Source organism: Hirundo rustica, chromosome 9, assembly GCF_015227805.2.
Source record: "Hirundo rustica isolate bHirRus1 chromosome 9, bHirRus1.pri.v3, whole genome shotgun sequence".
Taxonomy (NCBI): domain Eukaryota; kingdom Metazoa; phylum Chordata; class Aves; order Passeriformes; family Hirundinidae; genus Hirundo; species Hirundo rustica.
The window spans coordinates 27829419-27851141 of NC_053458.1; the positions used below are offsets into that span (position 1 = coordinate 27829419).

Sequence of the window (21723 nt, forward strand, 5' to 3'; positions counted from 1 at the left end):
TTTTTAACTCCAGCTCCTGCTTTGGAGGACTCAGTCCGGCCTTCTGCTCAGCTCTGAAACTCCTCTAAACGTGCTTTCCTTAGCAATGAAGTGAATCCCAGGTACTGCTTGTAACACATTCATCCATTTCCCAGCAAAATATCTCCGCAGCACTCCAAGCCCCTTGCAGGGAACAGGCTGAATGCTTCCCAACGGGTTCCATCTTCCCTTTAATGACATCTCCAGTGATCTCAGCACAACAGCACCTCCAATAAATCCTGCCTGCAGTCCCCATCGAGGCAGTGTGGAATGCTGAGATGATGGTTTAAGAGACAGAAGACACCACTCATACACATCCAGAAAGTAATAATAAAAGCCCATCAAGAATTACAGTTTATTTCAGGTTCAGAAATGCAGCATAACATTTTTACAGCAGGTGTATGTGATGCTCAGTAATGACCACGGTTTCAGGAATCCACTCGCTGTGCTCAAAGGTCAACACCAGGAACCATTTACAGATTACGAAACCAAAGGCAGATGTTTTGGCTCACATGAAGTAGGGCATTAACATACAGAGAAAAAAAAAAAAAATCAGAAAGAAATTAAGCGTTTGCTTCTTACAAAAAAGAAGTCATAGTTTACCCCGTCCTGGAAAAGTAAAGAGACAGCAGTAAAGCACACGGCCGGCAAGGCGGGACAAATCATAGATCAAGCAAGAGTGGAGGACTGTCGGGACGGGAGGAGCCATCGGCATCAGCTCGCCTGCAGACAAAGCAAGAGGAAAGACAGGCAGAGTAACATTCATTTACACAAGGGAGCTGTTCTGCACCAGCCTGGGAGCAAGGGCAGTGCCACGGCAGCAGGAGCTGTGTCAGGAGTACACCAAGAGGCTCCCTGGTGCACAGGGACAAAGCAGGTCTGATCTCAATTCAGGAGGTTTGGGCTATTTTAAGACAGAAGGACAGAACTAGTGAGGAATCTCAATGGGCTGTACACATCATGGCTAGTGGAGCTGTCTGGAACAGAGAAGATAATATTTTCTATGTTATACTTGAACAAGAAATGCCATAACCTATAATGTATCTTCTTTAATATAATAAATAATCTACTTTTAGGCGGCTTACTCAGAAAGTGCATCAAGATCAGCAATAAAATAAACACACATTAACTATGTACATAAGCCTTTTTGTTGAACATACAATCTTTTTAACCCTAGCACAAGGTCCCTTGAGATCCAAGGCCGAGAGCTGTTCACGGCACGCACAAGCTCTTCAGCTGTCGGTCAGTCATGGCGGGGTGAGGTGGAAATGTTCTCTAGGCAGACATCCAGGCTCAGCCTAAATGCAGTAGTAGATGAGCACCCTCCTGAAACTTAGCAACTACACCACCCAGATCTTTATGTACCTCACGTCAGATCAGAAACATCAGTGTTGCTTCACTATTGCTCCACTATGCCCTGGCAATCGGAGTTGTGCCAAAGGGAATCAGAGCAAGGCAGAGCAACCTGCGCTTCTCAGACCAGAGTTCAGACTTGGCTCATCCCACCTAAGTGGGTCTGCAGAGGTGCTCAGTCCCTCTGGCAGATCCACAGGGTGCTTGCCCTGCTTTCCTTTGGGCATTGAGTGAGTTGCTACCAAGGCTGCTCCTCTCTGGAGAGAGAACAAGGGACAGGATGGACGGGACTCACCAGCATCAGGAGTGAGTGGGACAAACCAACCCATTCCAGGTGCTCAGCAGCAGAAGGAAGTGGGCCACGGCTGGAGGACAGTACTTACTCAATTGGATGTGGCAATTTCTTGGGAAGCATTTAAGTGTTTTTCCTAGAAACAATTCCATGTGGTTTATTCTCACAAGCTCATACGCAAGAAGAGGTGAAATCATCAAACCCTGGATTCGTGCTCACGGTTATTCATTAACCTGCACACCTCAAAGTGTTGCATTTAGGGCACAAGGCCAGATTTAGATGAGATCTGAATGAGAAAGCAGAGGAAGGAGGGCTGTGCAGCTGTGTCCTGCACCCTCAGCATCAAGTACAGAACCAGATGGTGCTGACACCTCACTGCCTCCTCCTCCTCCTCTTTTGGGTAAATCCACTCTTGAGAGCTTTATTTACAATTCAGGATTACTGCTGAAAAATGGTTTCTTGGGGGCAGAGTAAAGGACAGTGCTCAATTGTGCCACCTACTTCCTTATGCTCGGCAGAAACAGTCATTAAAGTAAATTAGGGAGTCTCAAGTAGAGAGCATTTAAAAGCACATTTTTAGGCCAGGATCTGCGTCATGTAATTGAGGCTCCTGACCTACCAGCGTTGCCCTTGTGTCCCAAGCAGCCTGAATCACCTCCTGGAGGTGACGCTCTTCCCACTGAACAAAGGACAACTAAGCAGAGTCCTTGGGGTATGGTGGGATAAACCCAGACTTGCAGTACCCTAGAATGGGTTGGGTTGGAAGGGACCTTGGAGCTCATCTTGTTCCAAGCCTCCTGCCATGAGCAGGGACACCTTCCACTAGACCAGGTTGCTGAAAGACCCGTCCCACCTGGTCTTCTATCACCAAGTGAGTATGAGAATTTGGAATCCTGGCAGCAGAAGTGATATCAGTGATCTCTATGGCTCAGCCATTAAACTTGGCTTTCCATCAGCAGGCAGCTGCCAGTCAGTACCAGAGTTGTGACAGACCCTGTTCAGATATACAGGAGTGCTGGCGAGGCAACAATACGGGCTCCTGTGCTATTTACAAAAATATATCCAACAGATGCAGCACAGGTTACAGCAGAGAGCACTAAACAGCGGAAAGCTGTGTAGAAGACAGGAATCATCACCAAAAGATGGTTTCTTTTTTTGTAGTAAAAATGGGTATGAACTGTGGTTGTGTTTGCAACCTTTTCTTTTCCTTGAAAGCTGATTCTGTGTACATGGCATTAGAGATGTGGCCCTGTTCCCCAAACACCAGCAACTTCAGCAGTCTGCTGAGATCACCAAGATGCCACTGCTCTGACGAAATCCATCTTCACCATGCATCAGATGTGACCTCCAGACTCCCCAGGCGTGTTTCACAAGTATGGAGCCGACAGGAAATTGAAGTTAAGCTAACATACAAATCATGATGCTTTCCCAAGGTTGTCTCTCTTCTGCAAGCTGAAACACGATTTGCTGCACTGGTGAGCACAGCTAATCAGCAGCCTGGGAATTAACAGGCTAAATCCCCATTTGTTGTGGCTCTTTGATTTGATTCTTCCTAACCATGGGGCTACACCATACTGGAGCCCTACAAGCAGTCTCAATAAACACATTTATTAGACTGATTGTACTGGGGGCTTTTGAAACCACCAATTGCTTTGCCTAGGGATCTGTAACTATAATTGTAATAGCAGCAATTCATATTTTCTGAAGGAACAAGGCCAAATTCCTCTCTAGTTTCATTCTGTTAACTCAATAACTTCTAAGCTTTTAAGGGTGACACTGACCCTAAGTGTTTAAAGTGAAGTAATGCAGTTAAGACAAAAGGTTTTTATAATGCATCAATTTATAAGGTGCAAAACAAGATGCAGAGAGGACCTCTGCAAGTGAGCAGCTGCTAAAATAATCCAGGATGCACAGCTGAGCACTTCCCAGAACTTAGCTGGAAAAAGCAACAGTAAACCAAGGCGTGTGCAATGAAAAAAGAAAATCTTTACACAGAGGGCACAGGGAAACTTATTGACTGAGATGTGAAAATATCACAAATATCTCACATCCAAACCTGGCCCTTGGGAAGCTCAGCTGCCAGTTTAGGCTGGAGCTCTGTGGACTGGCCCCCACAGTGGGCAGAGGAGGGGGAGCCCACACCCAGCTGTGCCTGTATCTGTATCTCTGTGTCCTTCTGCATCACAAAAGGACCCAAAGCAGTGCTCAGTTCCTTGCATCCTGCACACAGCACATTTCCATGCACTCACTCCCCTCCAGCACTTCCCAGGAGAGCAGTGGGAGCAGGAGTGTGAGCAGGCACTGGCACAGGACAGAGGGAGCTGGCACACCCTGCTCTGTCACACCCCAGCTCTCCAAAGCACCCTGTCCCATCCTGGCTGCAGGATGGGATGGCTCCATGCCCAGCCCTGTGAGCTGGGGCACTCCAGCCTGCTCCTCACCAACCCAGCCAACCTGGCATTGCAGCTGCCAGGATGGAAAGAAAGCAAAACATGCCTTGTCCCACACACACCCTCCTCGTTTAACAACATTCCTTAAAACCAAATTTTGGATAAGGAGAATTTACAGGAGAAGCAAGCCTCTTGCAAGAGACCTGGAAGTGTGGGGCCTTCAGAAGAACTTGGTAAGAAACCACATGGCTTTTCTTTGCCCAGTTTAGCCATTACAAGAGAAAATAGAAAACCTGGAAGGTACACATAAAAGCAAGATTCCTTTCAGGTAAGAGGAAAAAAAAAGCAGCAGATCAAATCAACACATGCACAAATACACACAGAGTCAAGCCCTCTGTTTGCTGTAGAGGACTGTGAGCACAGTTGTCTGGGTGGAGATATGTGTCAGTAAGTTAGCTAACATCAGTTATTGCAGAAGGAAAAGTCAAGGCAGCACAGACCTTCCCCAAACATTGAAGACCTCAATAAACACGGCAGAATGGACAGAGTATATCAGTAAAATTGGTTACTTGCCTATAGATGTCCATACATGCGACTATACATTTGTTATTGTGACAGTTACCAAGCAATTTGTTTCCACACATTTGGTTAACAACGAATGACATGCCAGAAATCCTTTTAGTCTAACAGGGATGAATCTAACGGACGGATTACAGTGGGCCGAGTAGGTGAAGGGGGTGGTCTTCGACTGGAGAGAGAGAGAGAAGAAACAGTAAGCACAAACACTGAGCACAAGCACGGAGCACAAACACTGAGCACAAACCTGGCTGGTGTTACATGGCCATGCACATGCTCACGCACACAACAATCCTACTGCCGCACTGAAGCAAGACACCCCTGAGCATCCACAGGAAGGAAAGAGGAAATGGGTTTGCCATTTCTGCCATGCTCTACCATCTCACCCATCACTGTGCACAGCCTGGAGCTTCTGCACACACCATTACCTTCTGGAGCCACGCAAACCAGCGGGGAAGGATCGTTATTCCCTGGTTTTAGGGGTCAGTCCCAGCCTGGACAGTCAGAGAGCAGACTTACAGGCACATTTCAGAGCAGGCAACAGGACTGAGGATAACAGCCTGCAGCAACTTCAGGGCCGCTTGGCAGAAGCAGGAAAATCTGCAGCTTCTTGCATACCTGGGCAAACTGCAGCCCTACCAGTGTGCCTGACTCTGAGGCACATTTTGAGGCTTTATAATACTTTTCAAAATACCAGTCATGGCCAGGGCTGCTGGATTCCTTAATTTACCACTAATGCATTTTTCTATCAACTTCAGGAAGGGCTATGGAGTCACAGATTTTTTGGGAAGACTTAGGTGCCTTCATTCAATTTTCCTGTGTACTTGCATTTTAATTTGGACTGATTAGAGACCCCAGAGCAAGAGTTAGCAGCAATGTGATCTCCAAGCACATTCTACCTGCAGTCCAGGCTGGCACTTATCCCTCCCTCTCTTCATGCAAGGACAACACCCCAACTCTGCTGGAGCTGTAGACAGAGTCCCTATGGCAGCTGTGTAACACTTTACCTTTTTGTGTGTAGTAAGGTCCACCTCAGAGCGGTGTGGAGGTAATTCCATCAGCTTAGTTACAAAGAGTATTTTGTTGATGCTCCATTCCGCCCGGGCCTGACAAGCCAGGCCCATGCAGAGTCTGAGCTGACAATTATTTGCCCCAACAAACTGTGCAGCCCTTCCTAACCCATCCTCCACCTGTGGCTCCGAAGAAGATTACAGAGGAAATGTGTCTCATTCTGCTAAAGCTAAACTGAAGATGAAAAGAATGTAACAATGTGCTAATCTTCTTTGAACTGGAACAAAATATGTGAGACAAATTTACACTTGACAAAAAAAAATCTCGTTTGGCTCAAAGGGCATCTTGTGCGACAATATTCTCTTTTGGTAAAGAAACGAGAATTTTAATCCCTACCATGCAACAAATACAAAATATGCAACTAAAGCATTCAAGTAAATCAACAAGCTAAAAAAAAATAGGCAAAATATAATTTCTTCATGGTGTATTTTTCTTACAGGAAAAATGTTGCTGTGTTAACTATTGTTTCTTGTGTTGCTCCAGTGTAGGTCTTCTGGACCCATTTCCAAAATTTGTAGTTTCATAAAGAACCACTTCTAAGGCTCTGCATTTCTGCTGGGTTGCATTAAATTATTCCTTTGTTGAAATGCCTCACATTGCATTGTTTAGCGCTTACTGAAAACATTGTATCATATGTATACAATTTACAAACAAGGGAAAATGCATACAGCTGTCTTCATATCAAATTTAAAAGATACAAGCCCAAACATGCATTTTAATACCAGGTTAAATGCAGCCCACTGGATTCAAATAATGCAATTTAGCCAAATTGCTATTTAACACAGCAGGATCAGAAACTAGAGAGCACAGTGGGAGGATTTCCTGGATATAATCAGGCAAAGCAAACCTGAACCAAAATCAGGTCCAAGCCCTGCTTCCTCCTTGAACCGGAGCTGTTACTTGCACACTGACAGCTATTTTAAATTTCCATTCAAGGCCAGTGCGGACCTGAACTGAAAAGCTCCCCATCAGCTTTCCCACTGCAGAGTAACCAAGACGTTCCAGGAGAAGCTGATACCCCCAAGGGGACGCTCTGACGAGCCAGCCCATTCTTCTGTCCCTGCGCCACTGCCCCACAGACAGGTGTGCTCGGCCAGGGGACGCTCCAGCCGTGCTCTGTCCCTGTGCCACTGCCCCACAGGCAGGTGTGCTCGGCCAGGGGACGCTCCAGCCGTGCTCTGTCCCTGTGTCACTGCCCCACAGGCAGGTGTGCTCGGCCAGGGGACGCTCCAGCCGTGCTCTGTCCCTGTGTCACTGCCCCACAGGCAGGTGTGCTCGGCCAGGGGACGCTCCAGCCGTGCTCTGTCCCTGTGTCACTGCCCCACAGGCAGGTGTGCTCGGCCAGGGGACGCTCCAGCCGTGCTCTGTCCCTGTGCCATTGCCCCACAGGCAGGTGTGCTCGGCCAGGGGACGCTCCAGCCGTGCTCTGTCCCTGTGTCACTGCCCCACAGGCAGGTGTGCTCGGCCAGGGGCCGCTCCAGCCGTGCTCTGTCCCTGTGTCACTGCCCCACAGGCAGGTGTGCTCGGCCAGGGGCCGCTCCAGCCGTGCTCTGTCCCTGCGTCACTGCCCCACAGGCAGGTGTGCTCGGCCAGGGGCCGCTCCAGCCGTGCTCTGTCCCTGTGTCACTGCCCCACAGACAGGTGTGCTCGGCCAGGGGCCGCTCCAGCCGTGCTCTGTCCCTGTGCCACTGCCCCACAGGCAGATGTGCTCGGCCAGGGGCCGCTCCAGCCGTGCTCTGTCCCTGTGCCATTGCCCCACAGGCAGGTGTGCTCGGCCAGGGGCCGCTCCAGCCGTGCTCTGTCCCTGTGTCACTGACCCACAGGCAGGTGTGCTCGGCCAGGGGACGCTCCAGCCGTGCTCTGTCCCTGTGTCACTGCCCCACAGACAGGTGTGCTCGGCCAGGGGCCGCTCCAGCCGTGCTCTGTCCCTGTGCCACTGCCCCACAGGCAGGTGTGCTCGGCCAGGGGACGCTCCAGCCGTGCTCTGTCCCTGTGTCACTGCCCCACAGGCAGGTGTGCTCGGCCAGGGGACGCTCCCGCCGTGCTCTATCCCTGTGTCACTGCCCCACAGGCAGATGTGCTCGGCCAGGGGACGCTCCAGCCGTGCTCTGTCCCTGTGTCACTGCCCCACAGACAGGTGTGCTTGGCCAGGGGCCGCTCCAGCCATGCTCTGTCCCTGTGCCACTGCCCCACAGGCAGATGTGCTCGGCCAGGGGACGCTCCAGCCGTGCTCTGTCCCTGCGCCACTGCCCCACAGGCAGGTGTGCTCGGCCAGGGGCCGCTCCAGCCGTGCTCTGTCCCTGTGTCACTGCCCCACAGACAGGTGTGCTCGGCCAGGGGACGCTCCAGCCGTGCTCTGTCCCTGCGCCACTGCCCCACAGGCAGGTGTGCTCGGCCAGGGGACGCTCCAGCCGTGCTCTGTCCCGTCTGTGGATCTCCCGCGTGTGTCTGGGATGCTCTGACACAAACACCTGCCATCCCGTGGGCATGGGCAGGCACATCCATAAAGAACGGGCCGAGCCCTCCTCAGCTCCAAGCCCCTCGAGGGTGCTGCCGGCCTCCCCTGCACTTCCAGCTCCTTAACCCTCCCCACCAGGCCTGGGGGAGCAGGACCTCCAGTGGAGAGCACAGGTGCCTTCCAGAGGAGTGGCAATGCTCGAGAAAGGCAGCACTTGGGCAAAGAGCTGCAGCAGCACCATTGCCCTCCAGCCCTGCTGCTGACAGTCTCCTGGGACATCTGCACTTCCCTGTGCCAGCAGGGGGGGAAGGGGCACCCTGCTCCTGAGGCCCTGGGCAGAGCACAGGGGGTTCGGTTTGGGGAACAGACCTCACCTTCCCTTGCCACTGGCACACAGATCAACTGGCAAGAGCTGCAGCTCAAGTCCAAGTGAAGGAAAGAGCAAGCCCTGAAGTTGCCTTGTCCTAGATTTCCCTGTCAAGGTGACAGGTCGTTCTGCGACCCTTTCTACACTGAGAGTAGCATTCAGACCTTTTTTCCCCGAACAGGAATCTCAAGCCCCAGAAAACGAGAGGCCAAGCCCCGTGTCTCTTGCCTCTCCCCGGCTCCTTTACACCCGGAGCAGTGGCCCAGAGCCCACGGAGCGGTGCAGGAGCCTGGGGTCACCTTGAGGTAACAAAGCCAGCAACCAACTCCGCGGCGGCCGCACAAAGCACAGCTCTGAGGAAGCCGAGCGTGGGGTGGGCACCGCGGCATCCCGAGCGAAGGCTCCTCACAGCGGCTGCCAGCCCCTCTCAGCGCCGAGGAACCGGAGTGCGGAGCGCCAGGGGGAGCTCCAGCCTGCCCGCGGCCCGGCCGGGGGAAACCGGGGAAAAACAACCTCCCCCGCAGCCGTGCTCCGCGCTAGCTGCCATCGCAGTGAGTAAATATGTGACTAAGCCCAATTCAATGTTTAGTCTGAGGCCAGCGGATGAGAGCGGCGCAGACGGCTCTCTCCGCGTTGCCGCAGCCCGGGCAGCGCTCGGCGAGCGGAACCCAGAGGCGGCTCCTGCTTCGGACAAAGCTGCTCCGACAAACGCCACTGCTGCGGGAAATCCTTCTGGTTATTGTCGCCAGCACTTCAGCTGCGTTTTCGTCTTTCGGGACCGAGTCCCGCTGCCTGGCCCGTTTAACTCACTCTGTTGTCTTTGGGGTTGTTGTTATTTGTTTTGCTGCCTTTTTTTTTTTTTTAAAAAAAAAAAAGGAAACTGTTTGTAAAAGTTAGTGCTAAAGGGGCAGGAGATCATAGGTCCCCCCGGGGTTGAGTAAACGAGTCTGCGAAAAGAATCAGTTCTTCTAACTAGCACATATTAAGCAGACATAAAGAATTTACCAATGAAAATTGTGGACTAAGTATGTATTTAATAACTCCCTGATGTTGCTGCAGAGACGACTCCTTTGAAGAGCTCAGTGGGGTTTTGAACGGAGGGGAGCTCTTATGCCCGTGCAAAAACTTTTTTAAAAAGGAAAAGTTTTTACATTTATTTTTAACCTAAGCAGCAACAAGCCCCCTGCCCCCCGCATGCTTCCAGTTTTAAAAGAAGTCCTAAATGCTTTAGCTAGGCATATGCAGAGCAAAAGAAACTAAATAAAGCAAGTCTAGACTTAAAATTCGATCAGAAACATATGGGAGTTCTTCGAGCCTTTGCCTTTTGAGACGTCCTATCGCTCCCCACACGGAGTGCACAAAATGTGCTTTCAGTAAAGCATGGCTGTAATTACCATGGGAGGCCCCGCTCGAAGATGGCTTCTCACAGCACAGCCAGAGGACTTCGAAATAAAAGGCTTTAATTTCCACTTATATTTGACATTCTTGCTTGCTTGTGACCACCAGAGAACACTTGTGGAAGGCATGCACAGAAGTCTATTTTACGATACATCCTATAGATCTGAAGCTGTGAACAGAAGCCCATTATTCTCTCCCTTTTCCATCATCTTGGTTTCCCTATAACGCAGCCCTCTTGGAGTGCCCTGATACGTGACATCGTCCTTGTAGAATTTAACAAGAAAATACTTCAAATCTCTAAGCAGCTTTAAGACTGACTGCAGGCAATTTTGTTTAAGGTGACAGAACAAACCTGGATGTGAGGCATACAGTAAGAGGATAAAAACAGTGACTTACTGCAGGTGAGGAATAAATCTGGTTTCCTGTTTGGGTGATTATTTAGAGAACTAAGTAGTTTGGTCTTGAGAAAGTTATAATGCTTTGACTGACTTTATTTTTATACTGTTTCTCTGGTTTTCTCTGTTTCAGTAAAATCCTGAGAGACCCACACCCTCTATTCTTACTGGTTCTTGTTATCAACCTAACTTTTATATAGCATCTCTAGACCTCCATCAGCCTCAGGATTTGGAGGACAATCCAAACCAGAAGTGACACTACTGTACCCATCATGCTTGAAAAACAGAGGCAAGACATGGTTTGTAGACCTAATTAATTAGTCTTCAGTCTGTGCACGCTTAAACTCCTTCCTACAGCAGATGCAGCATAGCTACTGCAGAGTCTCCCAAATCTCAGCGCGGGAGCAAGGATCTGGAGTCAAAGTGGGAAGGCCAAGGGGAGGGAAGGCACTTGATCCTAGTGACACAGGTCATAACAAAGCAGGAAAAGCAGAAAAAAGATGATGACATTAGGAGGAGTAAAGCAGGAATCACGGACAGGGATCAGGAGGAGATGGTGACTGTGGGGGAAATGAGAAACCACACTAAGGGGTGATGAAGGGAAAAAGGAGCTGGGGAATATCTGTCCGAGATGGTCCCTTACCCCAGTGTAATGGTCCAAAAGAGTGAAAATGGCTCAGATTTGTTTCTGTACTGGAAAATGTCATTTTGTTGAACACAGAATGTCTGCAGTAAGCATTCCCCACAGGATCACTAGCATCGAGCAAGTCAGGAAGGGAAGTCTGAGGCGCAGAGCACAGCTTTTGAGGGTGGCTGGTAGTTCTGAAGCAGTTCTCCAGCTGAACTCAGGCTCTACAAATGCACAGAGGATGTGCTCAACCTGAACTTCCAGGGACTGCCTCGGCTGTCCCTACAGCTGAACCCCAAAACTGCAAATGACCCAGCTGCACAGTGCTCTCCCAGTGGAAGGATTTTTTTGTTCAGTATAAGCAAGTTAAGGTTATTAGATTATGCTGTTTTATCAGATATCTATTTCTTTTAAGTGAAAGAAACAAACCAAAAAAAGTGAATGGGAAGAATGTGTCCTTCCACTGGACACACTCCACTGCAGCAGTATAAATCTCCATGAATTCAAAGGCTTACACTGTTTGAAAGCACTAGGGTTAGTGAGGTTCCACTGTGTGTGATTTAACTTAATACAGATACTCCTTTCAGAAGCAAAGTGGTCCAAAATACAATGTTCCAGCAGAATAATTTATTATCTACAACTCAAGCTACATTTTCTATATGACCATAATAAATTAACGTCCATCACACACACATACAAATATATTGTATGTTTATGTGAACACTGCATTTTCAAATTAGTCATTTCAGGGAATTAATGTGTCATATGAAAAGCTCAGCTTGAATAAACACAAAATTAATTCAACCGAGCGACTGAGACAGACTATTATTCTTAAGAAACTGTGTGTTCTTGTTTGCCCTTCAGCAGGGAACATGTCAAGTAAGCAAATGTACAGTGCATCTGTGGAACACTGTCCCAACCTTTCAGAAACCCCAGGTTAGGATGGTCCAGAGGGTCACAAATGGCCACGAAGAAGAGAAAGTTAGGAGTGCTGAATGGGAATGTTCAGAATGCTCTTCTGTGCATGGAAGATGACAACAGAAGGGCCACAAAATCAGCAGGAAGAACATCTGATCTTTTCACAGTGGCTCAGGATTCTGCACTGGTCTGTGTGTAGCTGCACTGTCATCAGTGTGAATCATGTACCCCACTTCTGAACACATCTCTGTTCTTCCTTCCTGCTCAGCTTTGACCTTCCTCTGCCTTGTTGCCTCTCTCCTCTCTACTTACCTTGGTGCAAGAAGGGGAGCAAATGTCCTGGTTGTCACCTCCAGCTGGAGTTGCACCTCTTCTTGTCCATGATGCCAACTAATGGGATTACCACTGTTGTTAATGGAGCCATGGAGTGCCCTCATTCACTACTGATCCAACACAGCTCGCGGGGGACAGGAGAGTTTCAAGACAGCCTTTCAAGATGCCTGCAGGTGCAGGAAGTTCAAATCATCACTGTTTCTCTCTGTTTACTCTCAGATGTTTTCTCCTCTAGCATAAGGCAGCCTAGAAATGCACTGCTATTCACCCACTCTTTCAGACAAGGCAGGAATTCCCTGCTCAACACTGTCGCTCTAATCCTGCAATGCCTTCATGGCAACTCTTATTAAACTACTCCGTTATGAAATTAAATAATTTCTTCAGACAAAACACATCTTCAGGTTCCTGAAGATGTTCTGTCAAACAACTGCTATTGCTTGATTCTCCTTTCTTTCTTCAAGTAGGGAGATATTAAAAATAAAACCACTGCCCTTCCACTAAATACAACTTTCTCTTGAGAGAGAAAATGCTAAGGAAAAAAAAGAACCAAAACCAAATAAAACTCAAATTCTTGCTGAAATTCATTCAGTGCATCAGCTGACACTGCTACTATGTGTGAGGACTGCACTTGCAACATCATCTTTATTCCAGAATCACTTCTTTTGATGCTTTTCAGGCTCCTTGTTTTTCTGTCTTCCCCGCTCTTGCACCTCTTTTACTTACCCTTCCCCATCACATAGTTCTGGTCTATGCTAAGGGTAATGAAAAGCCATTTCACTGCCAGATTCTCTTTGCTGAACTTTTAAAGTGACTTGCAACAGTCCCAATGGAATGTCACTTTGTTTTAAAACAATTTTTTGTTGAATAACGCAGGAGCAAGTAGCTCAGGAACAATACTGAAGATGATTACAGCTACCTGAGATGCAGTAGATAGATCAAACCTCAGCCCTATGAAGAACAAGTGATTCTTCAGATACTTTTGTTCAGCTGCCATGGTGAACTGCCCATCGGAAAATTCCTGGGCCACAGAAGATATGGACAGCCTGCCTCTGGCTGATGAAGGGAGGTGCTGAGAGAAGTTAAGAGTCAGTGGCAGCAGACACGGTACCCAGGGTGTAAAGTCTGGCATCCCAAGAACTTTGTTTTCCTTGATCTTCAGGACAGTCACCTGGGGGACAGGAATATAAAGGAAGGCAGTAACAAAGTCCTACTGCCAGTCTAAAAGACAGCCATCCTTTTAGGGGCAGCAATACTGAAGCTGCTGGAGCACAAGTGAAGACTCTCCTGTATCCCTCATGGCATTAGAGCTCAGGCAGCTGAAGAATCAGTTTGGTGCAAACGCCATTCCAAATTTCTCCTAAGATCAGTACTGCAGAATTACAATGAAACTGCCAGGCTTGCTGTATTGTAACATTTTACAGGTTTTTACAACCTGCTGGGACCTGCTTTCTGGCCAAGCCCTCCAATACTTATCCTCATGCAGAATGCTCCTTCTTTCACTGCTTCTGTTGTCCCTATTCATTGCAGGGGGGTTGGACTAGATGAGCTTTAAAGGTCCCTTTCAAACCAGACAATTCTGCAATTCTATTCTTTGATTCTGTTCCATGACCAAAGTTGCAAGATGAGCCCAGGTTTGCACCTGGCAGTGTCACTGCCCCAAGGAGTGGAGCTCGTGTTTCAGATGGGTGTCACAGCCACTGCCACCAGACTGCTAAGAAAGATTGCCAAATATTACATTCCATGGCTTGAAAACTGTCTGAAAACCTCTAAAAGACAGAAATGCAAGGTGACAGATTTACAAAGGTGGCAGGAAAGGGATAAGTAGGAAAGAAACCAAGACAAGATGGTGAGAAGGAAAGGAATACATGGGAAAGGGGAAACAAATGTACCAAGCAGGAAACCAAGTGAAAGAAGGAGGTGAAAGAGGAAGCGAACGGGATAGTCAAGAAAGGGACAGAGAGGGAAAGGCTGACAAAAAAGGGAAAATAGTGTAAAAGGACCCAGTGGAGGAGGGGAAAATGCAGAACTTCTTTCTAAGAGATAAGAGAAAATAAATGGAGTCTGCTGCTGCTTGAAGCAGCCAGCAGCAGAAGTAACATATTACTGGGTGTGCATTTCAACAAGAAATGTACATTTTAGACTGGTAACAAATTACACAGGGCTGTCTTTCCTCTGGGCAGAAATCACAGAAATAATAACTGATATTCTCATAACTCTTGTGATTTTGGGGTCCTCGGACAGGCAGAGTTGGAAACGTACTGACTCCAGAAGGGCACTGTCCCCCCCTGGGAGGGGCTCTGGCTTTGCCCATGTAGCTGTATACTCTTTTGATCACAGACTTGAGATGCAGAATTAAATTATTATTTGGCTTTCTTTTCTCCTGAAGTTCAGCAGGATTTTGAATTCTGTCCATGTAACACTTTTGTCCCTTTGCTTGCATGAAACAATCCTAATTGCAGACTGTACTTTTTGAATATAACTTCTGCCAAAGATCCATTCAAAGAGGACAGAGAGCTGTGCTCTCCTACTTGGGTGTTCAGATTAAGATCATCCAAGCCTGCATGCAAACACTCTAAGGTGGACTCTCACTCATCCTGCCAGAAGAATCTGGGGCAACAACTATTTGATTACAATATATATTCCTTTAAAAAATACAGTAGTAAGCTTTTAAGGCTGCAAGGTCAAACTTTCAGAAGAAAGAAGATTCCCAGGCTCAGGCAGGATAACTCTTCTGGCCTTGTATGCCTATGCACTATGACAGATTTTATTCAGAGGATCATGTGCCATTTTTGCACAGAATCCCCTTATCATCCAATGCACAGGGTTAGACATTTCATTAAATCTTTTCAAAGAACTCTAATCCATAAAAATCCATCACAGAAAACTTTGTGAACGGTTGATATTTGGCAATCAAAGAGCTGAGTGGGAGCCTGTGGGCTGGGAGACGTCAGGCAGTAATGCTTTTCTGCACTGCTCCTGACTTTGTCTGAAAATTTCTAACTGCAATTACTGTCAGGTAAAAGTACCTTTTTGTGCCAGTTTGGCAGAAATATGTAATGATTGCTTACAACGTAGATTAGCTACCAACACAGCAGGTGATGGAATTAGCCTTGGTGGCATAACAAAGAGGAGCTGCAGAGCTGCCACCAGCCCTTCCCTCCTAGCTGGCCGTGGGTGGAAGTGAATTGCAGGGCCAGCATGTGACCAGCAACAACGTGAATTCTCTCCCCACGACTTGCCTCACCGTGTAAAGAGCAGCCTCAGCCCCTGGGGAGCAGCCCCAGCCTGCCTGAGGGTGACACGTGCTCCAGGGTTTCACATCCCGTGGAGTCACATTTGTCTCAGTGACAAAGTGAGGAACCATCTCCAGGGCTTTGTTGGGGAAGCCTTGGTGAGTCCACAGTAGCACTGCAGGACACAGGGAGAAAAGGGCAGCACCCTTCCGCCCCCACAAACGCCACGGGCTCTGCTGCCAGGAGAAAAAAACATTTCCAGTTCAACTGTTTTCCTTGTGTCAAAGCTGAGATTCCCATTCAGGACTTTTAAAAGCTAAAAATGAAGTATCCACAGTACAATTTAAATTGGTCAAGATCAGGCTTTCTACACGGGCAGGCAAACACACATCAGGATAAGCTGAAGTGCTTCTAGTGCCTGCTTAAAGCCGTCTTACCAAAGCAAGCTCACAGCTGCATTTTCTTTCAAAATACTACTGAAGCCTTTTAAGAGAGAGGGGGAATAATCCAGATTCTGGCAGTGGGGAATATTTCACAAATCATATATGCTTTGGCATCGAGCCCTTAAAGCCAGGGGCCTTTACTCACAGGCTTTGCTGGGAGAGATCCACCCACCTCAAGTGGGATTAATTAAAAGAGGCATGTATCATGCAAATAGTTTCTGTTTCCTTACAGAAATATTCAGAGCACATAACCCAAACCAGCTTTAGAATCAGAGTGAAGCAGGGAAGGAAATTATTTCCTGCTCTCCTAACTCTTTTCCTTTCCCTGTACATTAAGGGAGGAACAGTGAGAAAATGCCGAGACCTCCCCATTTCTGTACAATTCCTTTGATTAAATACTAATAAAGTAGAAGAAAAAAAAAAGTGTTTTCAAAGACAGGGGCTGTATCTCATGGTAAGGTGCCAAATTTTCCACACCAAATGTGTGCTAATCTGCTCATTGGACTAGGACAGTCCAAGTCTTACCCCTGATCTTTTTTATTTTAAGACAGAACAGGAGAAAATGGAAACTTTGTATTTCTTCAGCATGTCAGGATTTTCAGCTTTCCATGTGACAGGGACAGGGGCTGCAACAGAAAGCTCTTTTGGAAAGTGAGATAAACTTTTAAAATACTGCTTTCTTCTCAGGAAGCTAAACTATTTCTCTAGATAAGAGAGATCCCAACACTCCAAGGTATCACTGCAGAAAATGGTGGTGGAGCACAGAGCCCCAGTTCAAAATATGTCACAGAAAAAGCTCAAATTTCCACAAGAACTCTTCCTCAAAACTCCTTTTTCCCCCCTTTTAACATCTCAGACCCATTTTCTGAGTCAATTTCCTATGATCCTGCAAAGGCTGTTATTAAAACCAGACCAAGCGTAGCTGAAATTCCAGGGCTCAAAAGAAACTTTTAATAGGCGCAGGAGCTGGCCACACTGTCCGTCTCAGGTGATTTCCCCTGCAGCCCCTTCCCTGGGATTTCCTCCCTCGCAGTTTAGTCAGCAGGAGAAAGCTGAAGTTTCAGCAGAATGGCAAACCCTTCCTTCGTTCTTTAGCACTTGAGACTTTTTCTGTCTGAGGCTTTCATAGCTCTAAAAGAGAGAACTAGGATCCAGTCCAGAAGATGTGTATTGCAGATTATTTTTTTCCACAAAAATGTCAGGCAGTCTCACATTCAATTCTGTATCCAGCTACAGTATTTTAAAATCACTGACCTCCTTTATCCGTCACTGCTTTTCGTGCCACCAGCGGTGGTCGCGAACTGAGTCGTTCCCAGGCTGCTTACCCATGTGCCTTTTGAGTGCTAGAAAATTCCTTTCTGGTCTCCATCCCACCTATCCCTTTGGCATGAAAAAGATGATCAGCAGACATGCTCTTGGCAAGGCAGCTCAGGAAAGCAGTGTCCATGCACAACCACGGCGGGCAGGGGGAAGGAAAGGCGCTGGTTTGCAGGGCGAGGGGACAGGAGCCACGGTTCTCTCTGGCAGCACAGCTGGCAAAACTGCACCTTAGCCCTGCACCTCATTGATTTGGCCTCTGAGTGCACAGAGGGAACGGCACGGCCAGCGCCCTTTGGTTCAGCCCCAGGCTGTCCCAACGAGGGGATGAACCTTGGGCTTCTTCCCTTTCAGCGCAAAGTTTGGAAGGGCAATTCCAGGTTCCTCCCCAGCGGCCCCTACTGCAAGCTACGGGATATCCACTAAGGTGAAAGAGTGTTTCGTGGCTGGGCATTGATGCAACAATGCCCTTTTCATAGCAAATATATAAAAATACTTCATTCCTTTGATATACCTCATTTATTTATGCTTTCTATTATAAAGGGTAATTATATTGGAAACACTGAGCCTCAAATTTAAGTTACTGACAACTACGACAGATCTCACCTATTTAAAAGGAAATTCTCCTCCAAAACTTCTCTTCTCAATTACAATTTTTAAAATTGAAAATGTGCACATTTTATTTTTGTTCCTATTTAGCTGGCTTTTTTTTTTTCCATACTGTGAGTACTTTCAGTGTAACAGTTAATTTATCAGAAATGGAGAAAACCCTTTGTTCCAACATTGCCTTATCTGCCCACGCCTCTCATAATTTAGAAAGTTAACGAATCACTCAGAATCAGAGGTTTTTATATATATATATATAACTGATTATGTGTATTACATCATTGTGAATATAAACATTGGGGACATTCTATTCATATAACTTGTATGAAAAAGCAGTTAATGCCATAGAAAATTATACAGTATGCAAAGCTACTTTAAAAGGGTCCTGATAAATGCAAAGGCCTGGGATGGAAAGGAAATAATGTACTGGAGATAATCTTGTTCCTTAACTAATTGCTTGGTACTAGATAATGTACTCTGTCAGACAACTAGGGACTGTTCTCAACTGGCTGGAAATTACTGGCTTTGCAGGACAAGAATCAGACTCCTACCAGTTTGTTCCACTGGTTCTGCAAGAATTGCTCTTGCTCTCTCCCAGGAGAGCCCTTGCTTCCTCTGGTGAGGGCTCAGAAGGGCAGAAGTGAGGAGCTGTACCCTCTCCTGGTGGGGGCAGGTGACCTCTCTCTCTCTCTCTCTCTGAGCCCTTATGAGGGTACAACACAACCAGAACTGGAGTTCTTACGTAAGCAGATCAGGGTTTTCCAACTGAGTAGAATTTTTTTACACGAAAAACTCTTCCTACCTTTTCAAACAGTGTATGTGCTAAAAGTTGGTTCCATCAAACACCTTTTACTGTGCAGGGAACGCCCAGCTTCCCTTTGCTACGCTTCCCAACAACAGCGCTCGCCTCCCGCCCACGTAGCAGTGCACAGTGTGAGTGTCATGCCAGAGGGAGAGAACCATGCCACCACCAGGAACACCAAACTTCTTACCTTGGCACGCTGGGAGGAGTCCGGCTGGGCCGAGAGGGAACCTGCGGTGGTCCTCCATGGGCTTCAGCACTGGGAAACGGAGGCAGTGGTCCTGGGCGGAACGGCACCGGGGGAGCCCCCGACTGAGGGCCTGGAGAGGGGATTGCAGGAGCGGGTCCTCGGCCAGATAGAGGTCTGGTTGGGGGATTGTTTAATGTCGGTCTTCTCGGAGTTGAAGGACTTGGAGGAGGTGATCTGGTGAAATATCAAGAGATTTTAGAAGTTCAGTAAAGCGAGGGCTTGGGTTTTCTTTGATGTATTTTATTTTACTTTAAACAAAAGTTAAAACCTATGACAGATGTTTTTTATTGGCATTTTCCTTTGCTGTCAGTGTCAGGGGATCACATACAATTAAGTCTCTCAGCGTTTCCCACTGACAGCATACAAGCAGAGAGGTAAATATAATGGATTTTATTATTCAAGTCCTAATAATGTTTTGTTGAATGGAATTTCTAGGACATGGAGCCTGAGATGCTGAATTATTGTAACAGCTTGCAAAAGGAGGCCAAGTGGATACACAACTGGGGTGACAGAAGCAGCTGCTGTTTGAAGAATCAGAGAAAGATGCAAGTTCACTGGATTGTCTTTTTCAAGGCAAATATCCTGTCTGGTGTTCACATACACATGCCCACAGAATAGGTATATATGGGAAAATGTTTTGATTTTCCTCACAGATGTCATTAAGACCTGGAGGAGCATTTTCCCAAAGAGACAGGCAGGGAGGGAGCTCCTGCTGCTGACTACATCCGCCTGTCCTGAATTTCATGGCAATCCAGATCTGAGGCTCCTCACCTGCGTGCCTGCTGAAGCCACGAGTCGTCTACAGGAGGGGGAGCAGGGGTGGAGACCGTGCTGGTGCTGATGTCCCCGATGATGGCCAGAGCCTCCTTCAGGGCCTGGTACATGCGCAGGGTCTCGTCCCGCCGCTGTGCCTGCTCCGCCGACTCCTCCATCAGCGTGTTCTGGTCCTCAGAGGAATACAAGTGAGCCAGCAGTTCTGCATTGATAAATTCTTTCACCTATTTAATCGGGCAAAAAAAAAAAAAAAATCCAAACCACCAAAGAAATAAACAGAAATCTTTACAGAAAACACAATGCTGAACAAATACAGGGGGAGATCAATGGAAGCAGGAGATTTAATCAGTTTCTCTTACTACCTCACACCAGTTCTGCTGCAATTCTGCATGTCTGAGGTGACATCTCTGGTTACAGTTCATTTCAAACCAGTTTCCCAACCAGCCAGCTAGCATTATGGACCATTTCTAAAGGGCTGACTGGGAAGTAAATGGCAGTACCATCAGATATAAATTCCCCAGGGAATGGGAATTTTCAGGCTTCATGACATACCTGTCAATTACTTTCTTAGCAACACTTTACCCTATTGTAGACAGTGATTTTCATTTCCAGGAAGTCTGTCAGATTCCACATAACCCATCCACACACATTCAAACAGAGAAGTCCCAAGTAATCTAATTTACTATATTGATTTCCTGCTATGCCTGCCCTGGTTATGGAAACCTGGGCCACATTATGAGACATAAAAAGCTAGAGGTACTCTGATTAAATAAGACTGTGGTAAATAGACCAACTGCTGACCTACTAAACCCTTGCATTTGAGTCTTTTGTTGCTGTTCTGATCTGTTTCTTATCTGGTGCTTTGCTCCATACAGCTTTTTGGAGCTGGAGATACAGATGACGATACATTCCCAGGATTCTGATTACATAAACCTGAGCTCCGTTTGCACGTGGGTTTGTGCTAGTTTTGTGATTTAAACCCTGACAGTGAGACTAAGGCAATGTTTGTATTTAGACAAGGTCAGTGAGAGGAGTGAGAGCAGTCAGACAGCGCAGGCGTGGGACTCTTTCTGGTCACCAGCAATGACCAGGCAGCCAGGACAGACCTCACAGGGAAACAAAACCATATTGCCTGGCCTTGGCTGTCATTTCCCATTCACGTATGACAGGAGATGCACAAATTCTTAGCCAAGCCTGCAAAACTTTTCCATGAGTTTCATGCTGTTTTCCAGTAGATGGTACTGATCAAGAGCCAGAGTACACTACTTTCTTTGTGATTGCCAAAAACTCCACATTAGAAACAGATATCATACTTAAACAGCATCACATTCTGCTCGATGAAATGAGCATTTTAATGGCATCACTTCAAAAAAAGAAGTCCTAAAATTAGATTAAGGCAAGAGCTGATTGTAAATGCATTGTTAAACCACAAATATCTGTTTGAAAAAAATCAGCCTGTGACAATTATCATGAGAGATCCCTGTCTGTCATGGGCAGAGGATTTGAGTAAATCCCTGAACTCCTCTGGAAAGGGAAGATGACTTTGTTAAGGATGGTTCTTGGATCACCCTCCTGCCCTCCTGTGCTGTACTAGACAGAGGAAGATCTTCCACCAGAGCCACTTTCTCCAGCTTGGAAATGGAAGGGAAAGGGATGTTTACTCATGTTTGCTCCTTTCTGGAAAGCAGGGAAAGCAGACTCACAGGAATGGTTTAGAATATTTTCCTTCACAGACATCAGGCCTGCAGGCAGAGCTGAACTGTAGCAAGCGTCCAAATGCCAGCGCCCCAAATGTGCCCTGGCACTCTGCAGTGGGGTAAGGTGGGCTTGGAGCCTCATCAGCGGGAAGACAACACATGGCACTGCCTCAGTGCAAATACATCCCATTCCTTGACGTGCAGTTGGGCAGTAACAAGTCCTCTGGAGTTTCTCTCCTCAGCTGAGATCACTATCAGCACTGTTTATGGAGCATACCCTGACTACTCTTAAGACCACCCCTCTTGTATAATCCAGGATACCAAGGCACCATGAAATGCAAATTTGTGTATGTGTGTTTTGTTTGGGCACGTTTGAATTGGTAATGGTAACTCAATGCAGTTCT

At 47.2% G+C, this 21723-nt stretch overlaps 1 protein-coding gene across 5 annotated transcripts in view; it reads right to left on the minus strand.

The window, feature by feature from the left end:
• Positions 1–343: 343 nt before the first annotated feature.
• Positions 344–21723, minus strand: part of DNM3 (dynamin 3) — a 169987-nt gene continuing 148607 nt past the window's right edge. For 3 of the 5 annotated variants that reach the window (XM_040072297.1, XM_040072302.1, XM_058421678.1), the window contains 3 exons: positions 19620–19846; positions 18789–19022; positions 344–4801 (listed from right to left, as the gene is read on the minus strand). In XM_040072297.1, coding sequence (XP_039928231.1) covers positions 4732–4801; positions 18789–19022; positions 19620–19846 — 531 coding nt within the window. In that variant the 3' untranslated portion in view covers positions 344–4731. Of the gene's footprint in view, positions 4802–12179; positions 13366–18788; positions 19023–19619; positions 19847–21723 lie in introns of those variants that run through there. The other 2 variants (XM_040072298.2, XM_040072304.1) reach the window with 2 other exon arrangements.